Source organism: Podarcis liolepis (genome assembly GCF_965112155.1).
Source record: "Podarcis liolepis genome assembly, chromosome: 7".
Lineage (NCBI taxonomy): Eukaryota > Metazoa > Chordata > Lepidosauria > Squamata > Lacertidae > Podarcis > Podarcis liolepis.
Window position 1 is genome coordinate 14,653,382 of NC_139561.1, and position 19,903 is coordinate 14,673,284.

The following is a 19,903-nucleotide window of genomic DNA, read 5'->3' on the forward strand; positions in this document are numbered from 1 at the left end:
ATTTAGACTGAGAACACTGCAGAGGAAGGGATTGCATCCAAACAAAGCTGTTTGAATATAATGCTTGCCTTAAAAAAAAGAAAAAAGCACCTGTGCAGCCTCATTTCCTATAAACTCAAAGTAGATTTGAGCATATTGAGTTGCCTCTTTAGTATGCTGTCTTTCTCCCCTGTTATATGGTATGTGTGTTGTGTAGGTGTAAATAGGAATGTAGGAAGATGGCTATATGAATAGGTAACTGCCTTGAGAAAGCTGCAGGAAGCAACCTTCCTTAAGCTAGACCTTCTGTTGCCTTTATAAACTGGGTGTAAGCGTTCTCTTTTTAATTGGTAGGCACCCACTCTTTTTTAGGGCCCGGCTATTCTGCCGGTCCATATTGTCATACTTCATGTTGGACTGGAACATGTGATTTTCCTCATAATACTTGCTTTTGAAATATTCTGTAGATATAGTGTAATCATGACTTTAAAAATTGAGAAGGAAATGTTATAGTCAGTCTTGGCTGCCACTTCCACACTGTATTGTTTCTAGGTACAGTCAGCAGACAGGCTTCCTCTTGGTCCCTGTTCTGTATATTTCATATGAAATTTACTCTATAATGTGGAGTAATGGTGGCATACATTACCTTTAAAAGTTGGCTGGAACTCTTAACTCTATCAAATACTTTTGAGATACATTAATGCTGAGTTTAGAGAAGAATGAATATTTGAAGATGTTGACCTTTGGGTTTGTAAACAGCAATAAAAAGATTTTTGTCATTATTAAGGCTTTTATTTATAGATGATAAAATAATTAAAAAGAACATAATAATCTTTTCTGTTTTTCGTTATTTTAAGGGCTCAGTCTCCAGCACTATTTTTAAAAATAACGCTCATAGTTTTTGCTACTTTTAAAGAAACTGTGTCCTTGCTCTTTATGCTCTGACTTTATTTTGAAGTTGCTTACCCAAGTCCTGTTTGGGTATTTAAACTCTTTACTGTTATTATACGAAGCAGATGGCATTGTAAATGTATGTTATTTATTCATGGTTTTGGTAGCTTACTGTGGAGGTTCTAAAAGGTATTGCAACACATAAGTGATCCTGATGTGGGTAAGAGCCCATGGAAATGTCATAAGGTGGTACAGCATATATTGGCCGTCTTTTTACAGCAGAACAAATAATCTAACATAGGACTGTTTCTGAAGCTGGTCCTACTCTGAGTAAACCCATTGAAGTTGATAGAAATGTCCTACTAAGCTCCATTAGTTTCAGTGGATCTTCTCTGAGTAGAACTTACTGGATACAACCCAAAAAGTGAAAAGTCCTGAATTTCCTCTGTCGTCAATTGGAGGATTCAACTGTAGATACAATTGCTGGCGCTCCCCTCCCCCTGATGTGTAATTCTATAAGCTGTATATGGTCCCTCTTTTAAGTAGCAAATTCACAGAGGTTTGTTACCGATCACTTCTCTTAAAACATTTTAATTACATTTTTATTGTGTTCTTTCTCCATGGCACTAAGGGCAGTGTGTGCGCCCTCTTTTGTTCACAGCAACCCTGTGGACTAGGCTAGGCTAAGAGATGGTGAGTTTCATGCCTGAGTGGAGGCTGAATATGGGTCAACACTATTATTATTATTATTATTATTATTAGTAGTAGTAGTAGTAGTAGTAGTAGGACCACCCTGCCCGACTGACTGGGTTGCCCTAGGCTACTCCATACTGCCTCTCAGTGGTGGGTAAGAATGATCATCAGACACCGAATTTTTAAAAATGTGCTAGAGAAATAATTCCTTCTCTTCCCTCCCTTCTTCAGTGTGTATGCGGGTGTCCACAGGATACACAGTTTTTGTGGACTCACTTTGCATTGCTGGCTGCTTGTGTGTGTTTGGGCATAAGGAAACATGGCTGGCATGGTATTAGGGGATAGGAGAGCAATAAACTCATTGTAACTCAAGGCCCAGAACAAATACATGGATATTACAATAATTTATTTCTGTGGGAAGTCTGACATCCCACTCTAATCTAAGACTTCAGTTGTTTTAAGTGAAAAACCACTGAAATCTCAAAGAGAATGTATGAGTTCAGGTTCATAGTTGTTGGTTTTTTAAGCAGAAGTTGACAAATGAGAATACAAGTTATTATTGTAACTTGTATCCTCCCATTTTCTTGTTCCTGCAAAATAGTATCCTCCACAAATAAATCCATGAGGTGGCACACTGATACATGAAATTTGTAAATGAGGCTATGGTGGATTAAGAATCTATGTGACTGCAGTTCTCAACTGAAAAAGGAGAAATAAAGACAATTACAGTCTTTGCAAGTGGTTTGAAGGAAAACTGGCATCCCAGTCCATACACATGTGCAACTGATCCAGGGAACCAGTCCTGTAATCACACTTGGTTGTCAGCTGGTGTATGCATGTTTACTCATAAGTAAGCCAGTTGAAACTTGCATAGGATTGCAGCTCTTGGTCCACATTAGATTTTTTGCTGTGGTATCTACTAACTTGTAGAAGAACCATTAGCTGATATTGTTTTTCATCGGCTTCATATCATAAAGATTGTATTGACTGTATGGTGTTAGGAATACCATGTGCTTTGAACAAAAGGCAAATAAGACATTTCTTGGACCAGGTAGTTAAGCTTAAACTTTCATGTTTTTGGTTCAGAGTAATGCTCTGTGAGGTCTAATAGTAAAAATAAAAAACCCACACTCCCCCCCCCCCATATTACTATCATCTCACGACTTGTTTTCTTTCTTTTTGATGCTTATGACAACCATACTCGCTCTAAAATCTGATATTTATTTTTTGCATTACAAAAGTCAGTCTTCGCTCAGACTTCTTGTTTCTATTGTGGCATTTGGTCTGAAATGTTTAGGGTGTGTCTGTTTAAAGATGCTTAGATTTTTATCTCTGGTGGTGCAGTATATGTTGATAAATATTGCAATAAGATCTTGGTGTGTGGTTTGAATTAATAACTCTGTGTGGCCAGCTAAAGACTGCCTAGTTAGTGAAAATCCCTCATAGAGTCTTCAGTATTCTCATTTCTGAAGAGGTCTTTTCTTTGCAGAAAGCCTATTGATCAGTCTGTCTGGAACTTTAGTTCCAGCACTTGAATGGATTTGTATATTATGGTTCCAAAATTGTCTTTAATTGGTCCAGACATTGAGTGTTTATCAGGCAGTTGGGTCCTCTTGTGACTGTGGAGAGAAAACTAACTTGTTAATATTGGTTGAGCTGGAAATAATTGCTTTTCCTCAGGTTGCACTTTGATTTGGCAGATTAATAAAGTCCAGTTGAGGATAGGGATTATTCCAAATTTTCTGCAGCTGGGGAGGGGAAAGGTTATCATTGCCAAAGGGAAAGCGTGACAAAACTAACAAACTTTTGTTTTCCAAATCTAAGGAACTTAAGCACATTTTTATTAAAAGCAATCTGTGAGGAATGTCTAAATCAACTTTTAAGTTAAAATATCACTGTAACAAGATGCAAATGTTATACTAGCAAAGGCCAATCAAAAACAAATGATTTTTGATATGGGAAGGAATTCCAGTGAAATTATAATTCTATTCTGACCATGTTCCTTGTGCTACCTTGCTATGGCTTCATTGCATTTCTGATGTTTTTTGGTGTGGGTTTTTCTTAATGAGAAAATGTCTAATCACTATAGTTTCCAAGAGTTCTTTTTTGTTTTCTTTTTCATTAGGAGTTTGTACTAATGAATAGCTTTGATGCAGAAAGTTGGTATTGCCAACTGATTGGTGTCAGTTTTTAAATGCAGGGCAGAGCCAATTCTAAAGTTTTAAGTGCAAGTTTCCTAACAGTAGAGCTATAAATACCACAATCTTGGATGCATTTTGTTTTTTTCACTGGGAATCTCCACACACGTGTGTGCCAGCCATTTTGCTGGTATACACACAATTCTATCTTTCAAGAAACTTTGAATTATTAAGGTGATATCCAGTGCAAGTAATCAAAGTAGACCCATTGAAATCAATGGACTTAATTTCAGTGGGAATATTGTTGGTTGTTACCCATAGCATTTTTATATTTAAGATTCATCCTGATTTAGAGATGGGAAGGGGGAGCAAATACAGTGAATACGGGCCTTTAAAATGAGGTAGCTCGCTCTTCTCATTTGGTTGTGGTATTTCCATCACAGTCAATGCTAGGTGAGCTGCTGCCTTGTGAGCCATAGGCTACGGCTTAAATACTGATGCTGAATCAATAGAATTGAGGATAAATGGGCAATAAATCTCATGCCGTAAAACTACTTCTGATAATTCTTTGGCTGTTTTCACTGAGTCAGTCTAATTTCTCCTTATCTAACATTCTTGTGCTTATCTCTGCTAGGGTTGTAATCAGAAGTCACAAACGTATTGCTGTTAATTATGTGAAAGTGTGTTGAGGTGATCACCAAGGCCAGCTTTCCTCAGCCTGATGCTCTCCTGGTGTTTTGAACTACAGCTCACATCAGTTCCAACCAGCATGGCCAGTGGTTAGAGTTGATGGGGGTTGTAGTTCAAAACATCTGGAGGGAATTAGTTTGGAGAAGGCTAAGCAAGACTCTCTATGGGTTATGAAAAGAATTGTGCCACTTAACCATGTAGATAAGATTTGGGGTTGTATCCAGAATTCACCATACTCTGAGTAGATTCACAGAAAATAATGGACATTCCCACTGATTTCAGTGAGTCTTCTCTGACTTTGTTGTTGGCATCCATCCGCTTTGGGAAACAATGCAGTGGAATCGGAACTGTTGGAGCAGGCTTCCTCAACCTCGGCCTTCCAGATGTTTTTGGCCTACAACTCCCATGATCCCTAGCTAGCAGGACCAGTGGTCAGGGATGATGGGAATTGTAGTCTCAAAACATCTGAAGGGCCGAGGTTGAGGAAGCCTGTGTTGGAGGGTCGCAGTGCCTACTGTGACTGTAGAAACTGATGCGGGAGAGATATGTTTTGTTTTGCTGCAGATTAGGGCATCTGGTTGTGCTGCTGCAGAATTTAGCTAAATAAAAAACTTGGTTTTTCTCCCCCATACAAAATCCTCATAATACATACTAGTTAGTAGTTTAAGCTTTCATGGAGTCTTTACATTTCTGAAGTGTCTGGTATATCTTGCCATTTGAGTGTTTTGACTACTAATCTTCAAGGAAGTTCTACTTTATATTTCCTTTTCTTTTAAGTAGCTCTGCAGCACCAGCCTCTTAAATCCAACTCAAATAGTATCTGAAGACATGAGCAGGGACGACTTGGGTGAAAATAGAAACCTAGACACAAGATATTTCTAGCTCTTCATTATGTGTAATCATAGGCTTAAATGGCTGTAGAAAGCAGTCCAAGTGCTGGACTGTCTGTAGCTAAAGTAAGAATGAGGCTGATGTAAAGCTCAGCAGCTGCTTTTTTAAAAAACTGCAGTTCAGGCTTTGTGGGGACACTGCCAGGATTTTGCCTTTTGACTCCTGTTCAGCTTTTATTTTTCCCCAGGGCTGTTGACTAATCTTAGGGCTGTGCTTTTAAAAGTTGAGAATGTGAAGATTTGTAATTTGGATTGTGTTTAATATATGGCAAAGCTACAGATCTGTGAAAAGGAATGAAGATGGCTGTTGCCATTGCTTAAAATCTGAATGCAAGACATTTTGAAAAATGATCAATATTTTTGTATTTTTCCATAGGATCTAGTGTAGAGTGCTCCATCAAACATTTTTCTAGTGTGGGTAGCTGCCCAGCCAGTAAATAAAATGAGGAATATTTTAATGCTCTTGAAAGGTTTGACTCATTGGCCACACAACCAGTAGAGCTCAATGTTATGCTTCAGTGCTTAAACAAAACTCTGGCTATAACAGGTTTCAGATTTCTTTTGTCTTTAGTTGCCTTACTAAAGTCCTACTGAGTGTTGTTTCCACTAGCCTAGTTTGCATTGCTGTTTTTTAACCTCTTTTTCAGTGTTTAATATTTGAAATGTGTGTGCAGGTAGATCTGCAGTATAGTAATGTACCAATTATTTCTTAGGTTCTGTTAATGGCAGATGGATGCTGGCTTCTAGAGGCTTTTTCCCCCTGTCAGAAGATCTACGAGCTGTACCACCAAACTGGAAGAAATTATATAGAAGTGTTTCTTTATTATGATTCATATTTTTATTTCCTTGATCCTCATTGAGCACAAAATTATTTAGATATCAAAGGCTGCAATCTTATACAGGATTACCTGGAAGTAAGTCCTATTCAACACAGTAGGATTTGCTTCTGAGTAAGCAAATGTGTGATTGCACTGTAAATATTAATTGAGGTGTGGGGGTGTAAATATATATCGTTTCTTCTGTCTAAATGGGATGGTGATCCAGAAGACTGATATGTGCATGCTCTGGAGAGAATAGCACATACAACCAGTCAATGCTATGGAGTTCAGGTTTTGCTGTGCAGTTTCCAAGGACCGAGTGACCAGTCACTCAAACCTTACAGCAGCTTGTCTCCGGTATTGGAACTGCTGAAATGAAATAAAGATGTGAAGTCCCAATTCCACATGTTTTGATGGGTGAGTGGGTAGATTTTTCAGTCTCTTGCAGCCTTGTGGCACCTTAAGCACATTTCTTTGGATCCTGACCACAAAATGCTCAGCAAAATCCAGTAACTGGCAAGCTTTATCCTCCATAGGTGTCACTTGACTGTTTTTCTTCATTTTAAAGTATGTGAGAAGACTTCCATTTTAATCTCAGAGGAGAAGAATAATTCTATGCCATGGATGTAGAGTTGTTTCATCTACAGCCTATTACATCAGCCCCGTTCCTAAATCTCCTTTGCAAACAAGAACGTTAGAGCAGCAGAGAGAATGGTATTCTGTCTCTATTAATGATGTGCTTTGCTTGTTAATAACACAGATCTGCACTCTGGTTGCGTTATTGTGTGAAACTGAATCATAGATGGTGCATTTTAAGTGTGGGCATGTCTGGCAAAGGGTAATCTGCACTCATGTGGCAAATATTCATTCACTGGCTGCTGTAATCCTGCTAGGATTCACATAGTCTGCTTTATCCAGCCATAATTACTTGGAATACAATATTAACCCACACTAGTGATAGAAATGTAATCTTATCTTGAATGTTTCTTAGTATTTTTTCCTTTGAAAAGTCGCTCAGAATCAGCTACCACAGTTCAGGAGCAAAGCACAGAGATATAATGTTGATATAGTATTCCTCTTGCCTCCATATTGGAAGTCTATGGTTCGTTGGAAATGAACATCGATGTATGGGGCTGTGCTATAAGTTTATTTAATGTCTAACACTGTGTGAACGAAATAATAATTTCTATGTGTTCAATAATTGTCATGAGGGGCAGAAAAATTAGTAGCTACTAGGAACTGCACACTTAGATGAATTTAGATGTAGGCTTAGAGGGAGACATTGGAGTGGGTATATTGTTATATAGATGCTGCAATGATAGGCTGGAATAACTGTTGTGCACTACAAATGCTCTTTTTATAATATTTTGTGAAGGGTTTTTGTTTACCTGCAGCATGTGGGGCTGCTTAGACTTTTTCTAAAAAAGGAAAATAAAAACCTTTATCAGTGTAGAAATAAATTTGTGGAATTGGCTGTTTGAAAATCTGAATTGCCATTTGCTACTGCAGTTTTCTCACGCACATTGCTGGTTTCAGGTGTATCAACTGGCTTTATTTCCAGTGTGCTTTCCATCTGCTCTCAACTTCGTATTGCATAGATGCTTTAGGAGGCTGGATAGATTTATAACTTCTCTTGATTGCTTTACTTCCTGTTGACTTTGCCTTGCATGTGATTTAAAGAGGATGCAAACGCATGACCCAGTCTAGCACTCTAGTAATTGCACATTGCTCTATTGAGGAGTGAATGATGAAGTTATAGCATCTGCCAGTGTGTTCCATGCAACCAGTTCTTTTTATTAAAGTGAACATTGTTGGGGCTGTAATACTTCCAATGCTATAACTCTTGCCACTCCATGCACTTGCAGAGATTACTAAATAGCTACTGCACTGGCTGACATAAAGCCACCAACAGTGGAACTGGTACAGAGAATAAGGCTGTAATACTGCACCTACTTACCTGAGAGTTAGCTCCATTGAACAAACATATATAGGATTCTGCTATATGTATGGGAGAGGAGGAGTCTTAGCATTAGTGTGGGTCCCATTTCAACTGCCTCCCCATTGGTGGTTCATATGTTCAAATCCTTCTAATCCTTGTCCAATATATTGGGGCAGGAATATGAAAGAACTGCTTTCTTATTATACAGATTCAAGAGAATACACTGCCCTGGAGATCTAAGTTAGGACAAATCTATCAATAATAACTTGAAGAGAGTGCTCAAGACCATTCACATCCAGTCATCCTGCTTGGAGGGAAATCCAGTGTAGGAAAGTTGTTTGAGTAGATAAAGGTTTTTGAGCCTGTGCCACTTAGGGAGGTGAACTCCCAGCATCCTGGAAACCAGATTGCAACCATCTTCTCCCACAAAAGCTTATGGCATTGGTACCCTGGCACTTCCGTGATGTACCAAAATAAATTCATTCAGTTTTCAAAAGCAAGTATGTCATTGCTGTTTGTAAAGCTTCTGATCAAATTGTGATACACCTGAAATTCTTTGAGGAAACTATATTTCATTAAACATGGCTGTGTCAATTAGAATGATACTCTAGTCCTGATTCTTATCTGAAATGTTGCTTGCAAAATTATGTGGTGGAGAATAACAGTACATTTACTTGAAATACAACAGCCTTATGGTTATCTTATTGCAGTGTATCAATATCAGATTGGTTGCTAGAATGAAGATGAAAGAAACACCAGTAATAGTTGTGCAGCTTCACTCTCTAAAACACTACCAAGTATAAAAGCCTAAATCTGAAGTTCTTAAAATGTACAATATTCAACTCGAGTAGTATTCTGCTTGTGGCTGTTCAAAAACCAAAATGCACCAGTGTTAACGTTTAGGTGCTTGTAAGCTCCTTGTATTGCTAGCCACTTTTATTTAAAGGAAGTAGACTTTTTTCTGAACTGAAAATTAGCAGTTTTAGTGCAAATATATCCTGTAATTTATTTATTTTTTTAAATCCTGTAATGTTTACAAGGGTAATGCAGTATACTTTGCTTTTTGTTCAAACAAATATCCAAGTTGCATTTGGTGAGTTGATCAAAAAGTTTTAAAATGTGCCTTCACCATGCATATACCTACATTGTTTCTTAGCCTTCATGATCATTGTGTGTGTGTAAAAATTTCATCATATTTCTTTCACCATAGTAAAATGTTGCTTAAAATTCAGTAGACATTTGAGTATTAATGTAATGCAGCTAGTCTGACAGGTAGTTTACAATGTGGCGATATAGATATTGCTTAGGCAAGAAAATGCTCTCCAAAACATGAGTTCTGTATTTAATTATCTTGCACCCTGGAGCTCTTTTCAGCAAGCTAATCCTCTGCTCTTCAGATTGCCAAAATAATTACCTCTTTCAAAAGTGAGCCAAAAGAATTCTGTTTTTACCTCCAGTTATAATAACTGCAGTTACTACAAAAAGCAAAGAATGACTTTCTCTTTTTTTTTACCACAGATGTTTCATAAGCCTTGCTGCTAATTGTTTTTCCAGTAGGACTTAGATCATATGAAAGCAGTTAACATTCAGTTTGCTAAGGGATATTTTTGGAATAAAAATTTACCACATAAATTAGTCTGCAGAAAGGAGAGCTTACTGCAACTTTTGAACTAGTTTTGGTCAGATAGAGAATGGCATTCCTTTCGACGTATCCATGTAGGGTAGACTGACTCTGTAGAAGGAGGCTCTTGCAGAAGAGCTGGCACGCTGGCTGACATGGGCATCACACTGTTCAGTGGGGAGGAATGTGATATATGCACAAGAATAGTCTTCTCTAGAAACTTGTTTACTCCCCTGTAAGCATATTTGAGTTGTAATTGAATCATTCTTGTGACTGGTGTCTTAAGCAGATGGACATTATTGCCTGACACTGAGGAACTCTTAATATACAATAAGACGTTTCAATGTGTGATAGTTAAAACAAACAAGAATGAAACAAGAAATACAATGTATCTGTAACTCTAGCTGAAATCTGTGTGATATGATGAATTTCTTCTTAAATGTGAGCAGAGCAGTTTATGGCTTTTTACTATTATTCCCTATAATGATTCTAGGTAAACCCATCATATTTTTACTGACTAGGAATAGCTGCTACAATAAAGCAGCTATGTACTGCAGGATGTGGTTTTGAATAATTCCCCAAGCTGCTGTGGAGCTGGTTTCCCTGTTGTCTTTTATTTTCCTCTCTGAATTGGTTTCTTTCTGCTGAATCTGGAGATCAGTAATACAAAGGCCTTTGTGGCTTTCATCCCAGTTATAAACTGCTACAGTCTGCCCTTCAGAAAACGTCAGGAAGGTGATTCAGAAGCATTTGTTCAGTCTTGGCAACTTGAAAGAAAACGTATTGTAGAAAACTTGCTACATTCACTTTTCCTTTTTCAAGCTACTAACTTTCCTGTTGCTTCATCTAAGCCTACAAAACATGTGTCCTATTTACCAAGGCATGTTTCAGTGTAATTTTAAGGAGTTGCTGTTTTGAAGGGTTCCCCTATTTTTTAGGATGGCCTTAAAAATAAGCTTGTTTCTGATCCATCCTTTGAGGTGGCTCTCTTTAGTACAGTTTTATGTCTGGAGAGTGCTATAAATAGTTCATGATGCCTAGAGAAATGGTAAGGCTGAAAAATTGTGGCATTGATTAATATTCAGAATACTAATTTTAAAATTCTGCAGTTTACAATGTGTGTTGCAAATAGCATGTGATCAGGCTGCTTGGTTAGAAGGACTCTGAGCTGTTGAGCACGTGGAACAGGCTAGGACAGAGATATCCCAGCTCTTATTTCAGTGAAGTTCCTTTGCTTTAAGCAAATAAAATCTTTGCAATGGTAGCTGGAGCATAGCATGCATACAGATCTTACCACAATAGATTGAAATGTATTTATTTGCAAGTTCTGCACAAGAGCTGCTTGAGGAGGTGTTGCCCTGCTGAAATTAACAACAGAACTTTGAAGAATGCGGTCAAAACCACAACCCAACACATTCCTCTCAGCTCTTCGTAAACTTAAGCATGGAGGAGTTTTGCTGTTACAAAGCTTGGAACAAATACAACTTTGCTCTTTGTTACAGTGCAGAGTGTTTATTGTGGCTCCAACAACAAGTTGTTGCTTCCCCCCCTTCAGGTGAATTTAATCACCATGCATAATTGTTCAGTGCTTACAAGGTACTAGCTCACCAGGCATTATCATTGTTCTGACATGTGCATACCAGACCTATGAAATCTCTTGCTAACATTTTCCACCATCAGGAGAAATAGTATTACCATTTTGGGGCATAATTAATGAGAACAGGTACAGAAGCCAACTTGATGGGACTGTTTGCTCAAGTCTCCTGCATATAGAAACTTGATACTTGGTAGCATCATATCGAAAACTAAGAGAAGAGAGGGTGTAGTTCACAGGTAGATTAGTTAATTCTGTGCAGAAAGTCTGAGGGTCTGTCATTGGCAGCATCATTCTCCAAGTAGAGCTGGGAAGGACAGGGAACCCTGGAGAGCAGCTGCCTGCCAGTGTTGACTGTATAGAATGTTGGTTTTGTTACAATTAGTATACTGAATATCCATGGTTAGAGGAAATGAAGCTCTAAGACACAACCCCTGAGCAGCTTCAGCCAGCTTTTAATGGAATTGGATATTCCCATTAAATTAAAACATTTTGCACAGAGCTGTTCAGTATCCATTCAATTTTGTGTTTCAGTAAGCATCTTACTAGAAATATAAACACAGAATTGCTAAAATGCATGCAGTTATTCTGGTTACTTACAGCTATTTGTCATCTTCTTGTTCCCTCCTCAGCATCGCCTACCAAGTGCTGACTATCATCAATGATTTGAAAAGCTCTTGTCTGTGGTATACTTGTCTCTGCTGTTAATGGTTTAAAGGAGCACCTAATGGCATACAGTATAGAGAAGCTAGCTCAAAACGCTGCATCTTTATTAGTTGAATTCTGCACCAAGGCAAGCTGGTATAAACTTCAAAAATTACCTAGATGGAGGGTACTAATTTTCCACAATTTTGTTTTATCTTAGTTATAAGCGTCATTTTTGCATCGTATTAATTCGTGGAACTAGTACATCAAATGTTGCCTTTTGACATTTTTTTTTTTAATAGCATTGACGTGGATGAGAGATGTAGCTCCCCTCGAATGACGATTTCCAATCAGACATCCTTGGCAGTTGCCACAGTGATGTAACCAGCAACTAAAAAACCATTAATGCCAGCCCTGGTGATTGGGAAATGACTCTTTAGATGGATATAGGGAGAAAGAGATTAGTATGCATGTTGCTACAGACCCACACATGAGTAATTTCAAAGTAAACTGGTTGTGTTTGAGCATGAGGAACATAAAATCTCTTGCCAGTATTAGCAAACAGTACGGCACACCCTGCCAGTCAGGTGCACCTTGGGAAAACATGGCCATCAAGAGATCTGAAGCGATTTAAGACAAGCAGCGTTGCCATGGGGCAGCAAGTGGAAAAACGTGTCTCAAGCCCGTGACTGTGGGGCAAGGGGGTACCACCCAGGGTGCAATTACCTGGGCCTGGCACTCGCTGTTCTTTGTTCTTCATCCTTTTGTCTAATGCTGGCGGGGCTCATGACAGAATACCTTAGATGCTTCTCATCGAAGAGATGAGCAAACTAGGTGTAACCCTCATGCCCAGATGAAAAGCTGACATCTGTTATTACACTCTCTCATCCTTGGCTCTCACCAAATGAAGAATTCCTTTCAACACCTAAGTGTGCATGTATGTTCGATCATCCCTTGAAATTATCACTTGACATTGGAACTGTGGAATTCTGCCACTAGTATGTTGATTAAAGCATGCACCTGATAATCACAATTATTTCCATGGAAGCTTGACAACCAACCTCTCTATTGGTTCATATTAGGAGCAAACATGGCCTGCCCTCCTTTCTTCACAATGTTCTTTAGCTCTCCATGTGCAGTTAAGAGGCATTTTAAAATTGTACCCAATAATTGTTTAATGGTTTGTCTCCCTGGGAGGGGTGATTTTCAGTCTGTGACTGTGACATAATCCTCATCCTATCAAGCTTGTTGGTTTGGTGTCTGTTTGGTTTGGCAGCAAAATGGGATCACTCTCTGGGAAGGTCATGGTTTCCCCACATACTGCCTAGGTATGCAGGATTTGGGGGGGGAGAGAAAATTTTCTTTAACACCTCCCCCCTCATAGAATCAAAGAATTTTATTGTTGGAAGAGACCCCCAAGGGTCTTCCAGTCTAGCCCCCTGCGATGCAGGAATCACACATTGCTCACCTGCTCTTTGCATGAAGAAGATCTCAAGTTCAGTCCCCAGCAGCATGTCCAATTGGGGCTGGGAAGATCCTCTAGCTGAAATCCTGGGCAGCCTCTGCTGCCAGTCAGTGTAGACAGTACTGGACTAGATGGACCAATGGTTTGACTTAGTACAAAGCACCTTGTGATGGTCCTATATGAGACAACCTGGAGTTATTTGTTCTATTCTTTAAAAAAAACACACACTAAAAACGACTCTTTCCTTTAGTATAGAAATAAGTTCAGTGCAAATGTTCAGGCCAATGCAACTTCTTCCCCATCTGTACAGTTTGCATCACTAGCAGCATTTGACTCTCCACCACTTATCAGTCAGGTACAGGTCTCACTCGTCACTGTGGATCCACTTGGCACTGCCAATCCTGAGTGTGTTGCTCCTCTCCAGCTCTGCCACCACACTGCCCTTGAAGGTCAGTTCTGCCACCAGGAAAAAGAACTCGCCACACGTTCTCATCTGTGAGTGAGGAGACAGTCCAGTATTCAACCTCCATTTCTTTTGTCACCTTGAGGGTATCCCTCTTGATGAAGCTGTATTTCACTGGAGAGCTAAGATCCTTCCTTTAGTATGATGTTGGAAGGGTTTTTCTCCTTCAGGGCATCAACCATTGACTGCCTGGTATGGCCCAGGGAGGCCATGTCATTCAGGTAGAAGATGATGATTATAGGTTGAGCCCCGTGGTAGTAGGTGGAGGCGATGCATTTGAAGCACTCCTGGCCAGCTGTGTCCCACAGCTCCAGGCACCTCAAAATGCTCCATCTCTAAGTCCACCCCAAAGGTGACTTTGTAGTTATTGTCAATAGTGTCTCTGCAGACTGATTGAACAAGCGGTTCTTCCCCACAGAGGTCGCCAACCACAATGATCTTGGAAACTAAACCCCACGGTCCCTGTCCACTGGGCCTAGCACATCCCAACCACTTTGGAGTGGAAGGAGGTCAGCCCCTTTGGTGAAGCACCGTGGCAGTTCAGCAATTATGTGGTTTCTTCTGATGGGGGCAAGGATGTTCTTCATTGGGACATGAGGTTTGACTGCAGAGCTCTCCAGTATTCCCACCTGGACTGATCTTTGTGCCTTCTGAATGCAAAGCAGAGCCACTCCCAAAATATCAAAGCTTGTTTTTCAAATCCATCAGACAGGGAGGGAGCAGATATCCCAGCAGACCTCAACACCTCTCCTGGATGGGGGCAAGAGGAGGAGGGAGGGGTGCCTTTTTTCAGAGGGTAGAGGGCAATTGAAATTTCCTGGGGCTCAACAGGAAAGGAAGGCATGGACCCAGAATCATTGTAGGCATTGGTATCCCCCACTGTAATGCAAGAGTTAAACCAAATGGTTCAAACTAATGCAAAAGGAAGTGAGTATTTATGGAAACTCCCGATCAAGATAAACATTTACATAATGGCCACCTTTTAAAATTCCTTCTGTCACTGTTCATATTTCTTTAGAAGTCAGTTCAATTCATGAATAATATTTCTAAGGCTGAAGTACGTAGTTAAACTCTTGACTCTTTTCTATAGTCAACACTGCTTTCATCAGTTTGGTGTGGTTTGCCTTGTTGCCTTGCTGTGTAATACTGTAACTGTTTTTATGCTACCTCTAGAAAGTATTTCCCTCCTCCCAGCCTGTCAAAGAAGCATATGACATTGGAGGTAGTTTGAGGTCTGGGGCTGCAGTGATGGAATAAGTGAGGAATGCCCTATTGCCTATGGAAACAGAGGGCTGGATTCCTAGCTTCAGCTTGACTGGTCCATCATTTCCCAGTAACTATAACAATGAGCCATGTGAATGTTGAGAGTAGTCAAAACACACAGCTGCCCTTAGAGAGAGGAAGGAGCTTAGATCATGCTCGGCGTTTAAATGTTTTGGAATTGATACCTTATTTAAAAATAATCCCAGTAGCCTGTGACGTGGCTGCTAATGGCATTTTTGCAGTCTGTAAATTCTGGCCGGCAAAATTTGCTCCAGCGCTGAATGTCCTGCCTTGATTGCAGCTGGACATTGTGGGAACTGAGGTCTGAGCCAAGAAAATTTTGAACCTAGGAAGAGCAGCTGTCTGCAGCATAAGTGTGAGAACTGCTGTCCTTTGGGCTGCCTTCCCAGACACCTTGCAGTCTCACTGGCTGGAAGTGGGCCTACCAATAGAAGGACAGGCTCCTATGTTCTTACTGCCAGAGGGATGCTAATGAAGCAGTCAGGCGTTTTCCTCTGCTTTGTTGGAAGGGGGAAGGTGACGTGTGTGTTCAAGAATGGCTGCCTCAGCATCTCCTTAGGCTACTTCACAGCAGCCCCACTTATATGCTGGCCTCTCAGGTTGCTTCAGAGCTTTGAGCATATCTTAAGGACAGCTGAAACATGCTGCACCAGCATCTTAAAGCTCTCTTGGCAATGAATGAGGCCTTATAGGAATGGCTAAAGAACATAGCAGTCAGCTGCAAGCATTTCCTCCATCACTACCTCTATATTGCTTGTGATTGTTCTAGCAGCAACAGTGGTGGATTGTTTCAGAATCCTTTTTAACAATATTTGTTTGTGAATAGGATCTGTATGTCATGACTCTAGCCTTGCCTATTTTAACATATTAATCTGAAAGGAGCAAGGCTGGTGGGTTGCTTTAATTTGTGTTCTTGTGTCAGACTCAAGACTGCAGGAGTTGGTTTACACCAGGGAGACGAGACACTTTGGTTTTTAAATGTGTTCACATAGGGCTGGTATGAAATTAATCAGTGTCATGGGAGAAACAGTCAAAGCCAAGAACAAAAAGGGATTTTGGTTATGACTTCCATTGGGGAAACCTTACGTGCCATTAGTGAAATGTAGCGGCTAGCTCTTCAGAGAGTCATTGGCAGATAAAAATTGCCTATCTGGCTCAGCTAGCCTTGCAACTGAAAGCAGGGGGTGGGGTGGAGTTGGATTGTTCTTTATATGTGTACATTCACATAGCATGCATATGACTCCATCACTGTATGCCAGGGGTGCAGAACCTTTTTCAGCCCATTCTCTCCTGGAAAACCTTTTTGGGGGCCACATGAGAGGGGTTGGCAAAGGCAACGTATTTCTTCACCCTTACATTTCCCTCTCTATCCTCCATTCAAGCAAGCCAGAGGCAGCATCAGAGTTTAAGGACATACTCCAGCCAGGCAAAAACATTCAAGGAGGGTACAAGGACAGTCTGGCAATGGGTGCAGCTTGGGAGGGTGTGGGGCCTTGGGACCAGACAGAGGCCTGGAGGGTTGCATCCAGCCCCTGGGCCTGAGGTTCCTCTGTGTCACCAGGAAAGCATGTTGTTAAGTCAGTTAAACTGGGATTGGGTCCTTCCACCGCATGAAGCAAATTAACTAGGTTTAAACAAAGATAATGAAACTTTTCACAGCTCCACTTGTGTGATTGCGGTTAGCAAACACCCTGCAGACTATGAGAGGACAGTGATTTGTCATAACTTTATGACACTTGTTTAGAATGACTCATGTACTGGGGAAGGACCCACCTAACATTTTGCTTTTGCTTTTTATTTATTTTTAAAATACCAGTTTGTCTGTCTCTTGCTCTGCCTTGTAGTTCAAGAAGTTGAAATCGAGGAAGATAAGCCTTTGAGAGCAGCAACTGATACTATCAGTTTAAGTACTGGAGGTACAACATCCTACCTGGCACGTAAAATTGTAATGATCTCATCAATATTCCTTGTGTAAATGATTTGGAAAAATAACTCAACTATTTATCTCTAAATCTGTTGTCTAGAATGGCAACTTTTTTTTTTTTACCTCCAAGTATATTTCCTGCAGGTCAGAAGATGGATGCAGATTTGGAAAAGCATCATTGCTTCTTGTATATAAATACCCTGGTAACCAGTAACTTGTGTGCAAGCAGGGTCACTAGAGTTGAAGTCTAAAAACACATGTGTTAAAAACAAACCCCAGCACCAATATTTTAAATGGCTGGTGTTGAAAAGCAAGGTTAGAAATATCTTTCTGCTCAAGTGTGCAGTTGCTTATTAGGGAGACTTCACCTCATGCCAGTAGATCTGCCCTGCAGACACAAAAGTAAAGATGGCCATTGTGGGTTGCACATAATGCTTGTGGTTCACAAGAGTTTTTCCTCCCGCTTCAGGAAAACGACACGTTCAGGTGCAGTTTGTCAAGGATTAGTGCGGAAAATGACAGCCTAACAGCTGCCTTTGTTGTCCCCTTCTGAAATGATCCCCTTGGCATGTGGCTGTGTTCTAAATGCAGCCCTTAAGGGTGTGTGTGTTACGACTTGTAAAATGTTGGTTCTGCACAGAAGCTGCTTTTGGAAAGAGTTCAGTGGGATGTGGTTGAATGGTAAACACAAACATCACCAGATTGTTTTGGAAATGGGAATGTTGGCAAATCATTGTATGAATCTGTCAGCAAATGACACAGGAACAGTTCTCAAACTTTTGTAGTTTTGATGAAGTGTTGTGGGTAGATCTTGTGTTTTCTGTTCTTTTACCAATGTAACCTTGTTAATGTTAGCCAATTGGATAAGTAAACAAGTGTAATTTCATACTGTGCTTTTAATTAGACTGTTGGGAGTATTTTAATCATCCTTGCGTTGATGCTTTTTTCCAGACGTCTAATGGCAGTCGTCAGTCATAGTTTCGTAACGAAGCTTTCAAGTTCTCCAGCACTTCTGCTGTGGGATTTGTGGAGCGAAAGGTCTCTGCAAACGTGACCTGATGCATTCCTGAGGCTTACTTAAGGGAAGCTTTCTGCAGAATGTTTTATCTGATGGAGTCAGCAGTAACTCCTAGTGCCTTGGGCTGCCACTGTGCTTGAAGGAGGAGGCAGGCTTTGGCTTCACCTATGAAGTTGTAGTTGTTAAAAGAGTGTCCTTTATTATGAGATATGATCATTTGGAGGTTAACATGTTTTTACTGAACCAAAGTATTCCTGGCAAGTTTTTCCAATAAGTGAGGTTTAGTACTGTATTTTAATTCTGGGGTAGGGCATGCATTCGCCCTAACCTAGGCCAGCCTTCTCCAACTTTGTGCCCTCCAGATGGTTGGATCACAGCTCCCATCAGTCCCAGCATCTTATGGCCATGCTGACTAGGGCTTATGGAAGGGTTTATGGAAGTTGTGGACCAAAACATCTAAAGGGCCTCAAGTTGGAGAAGGCTGGCTTTAGGCAGTATGTAACAATCTGTGACCAGCAAGGAAAACTGGATCCCGTACAGGACTATCCAAGGTCAGGACAACTGCTTGTCAGATCTTTCAATTTGAAATTGGGTTCAGAGCTCGTAAGGCTCTCTCCAACTTGGGCTGTGCTGTTTAAGAGTGCCATTGTCACATACTTCTCTCTTATCTCTAATTCACAACTCTTCTTTTTTCAGATGGGAGGAGGAACTGGCAAAGCGAATGAATCTGGAATCAATGGTAGAGACTCTCCAAGAGGTAGGTTTCGGAGAGCACCTAAATGTATGTTTCTTCAAAGGTCGATAGCGGCCATTTCTTATTTTTATTGGTGCCCAGCTGGCTTCATGAGCTGCCTGTGGCCTGGGGTTAGGGACTGCCTGGGATTAATGACCAGGTGTGTGTATCACTTCATTTGTAAAAAATCAGACCCTAAATGGGATACTAGTTCACAGCTGCTCTTCTGTAAATTGTACTACAGGATAATAAAGAATTCTGATTTTATTTTTTTATAAAGAGGGCTTTGATTCCTGGTATCCAGTGGCACTTCACCAATAGAAGAACAACTTCATTATTCTAAAGGATGTAGGCTCCAAATATCTGAAAAACTGTCTTCATCTCTACTAGCCTTCTCAGGTGTTAATAACAGTGTGGTGTGACAGGGGTTCTTGATAATTCCACCATCCTCACTTGTAGCCTGAGATAGGGCTTTCTCTGTGGTGGCCCCTAAATTGTAGAACTCCTTCCCCACAGAGGTGCATCTAAGCATCTTAATTGTACAGCTTTTGTCATATGCTGAAGATGCATATCATAATCCAAGTATTTGATCGTTAAGACATTTTGTTTTGTGAGACCCACCTCTTTCACTGAATTTATATTGTCTTGTTGCATTTTGAACAGTTTTATAATTATAATAATTTGATTTCTATTTCTGATTGTATTTTCAATTGTTGTAACTCACTCTAGGGTGTTATGGTGAAGGATGCATTGGAAATCTGATAAATCAATAAAGCTGGCAGTCCAGAGGTGTGGGTTGCATAATGGCATAGCTTTTCATTAGCAGCTAAGATGGTCACAGCTACTTATGTGAATCTAATTCACATTGTTGACCTTCCAGCATCCAGAGATAATGTTTATTACAGTATTTGAGTCATCTGGGATAGCACTGTGGGGACCCAGAGGACCACATGTCGTTTCCCACTCCATGGCTTACCTGATAGTGAGATAGTGAAGCTGTTCCACAAGATAGGAGCAAACTGAAATTAGCTGCCAGATCTGTATTTGATTATTTCTTTGAGCTTTGTGTCTGAAGCTTGTGCCCTTCCTTCCGCACCACAATTCTGTGTACCATTTGT

The 19,903-nt window shown here is 40.3% G+C and overlaps 1 protein-coding gene and 1 pseudogene across 3 annotated transcripts in view; one reads left to right on the top strand and one right to left on the bottom strand.

Moving 5' to 3' along the window:
• IFFO2 (intermediate filament family orphan 2) overlaps positions 1-19,903 on the top strand; it is a gene marked incomplete at its 5' end in the record, with an annotated part of 45,286 nt that overhangs the window by 5,358 nt on the left and 20,025 nt on the right. For both annotated transcript variants that reach the window (XM_083512692.1, XM_083512693.1), the window contains one exon: positions 18,749-18,809. In XM_083512692.1, coding sequence (XP_083368818.1) covers positions 18,749-18,809 — 61 coding nt within the window. The remainder of the gene's footprint in view (positions 1-18,748; positions 18,810-19,903) is intronic.
• Positions 10,713-18,721, bottom strand: LOC310711191 (ras-related protein Rab-34-like; annotated as a pseudogene). The gene has a single exon. The product of its transcript is annotated as a ras-related protein Rab-34-like (transcript).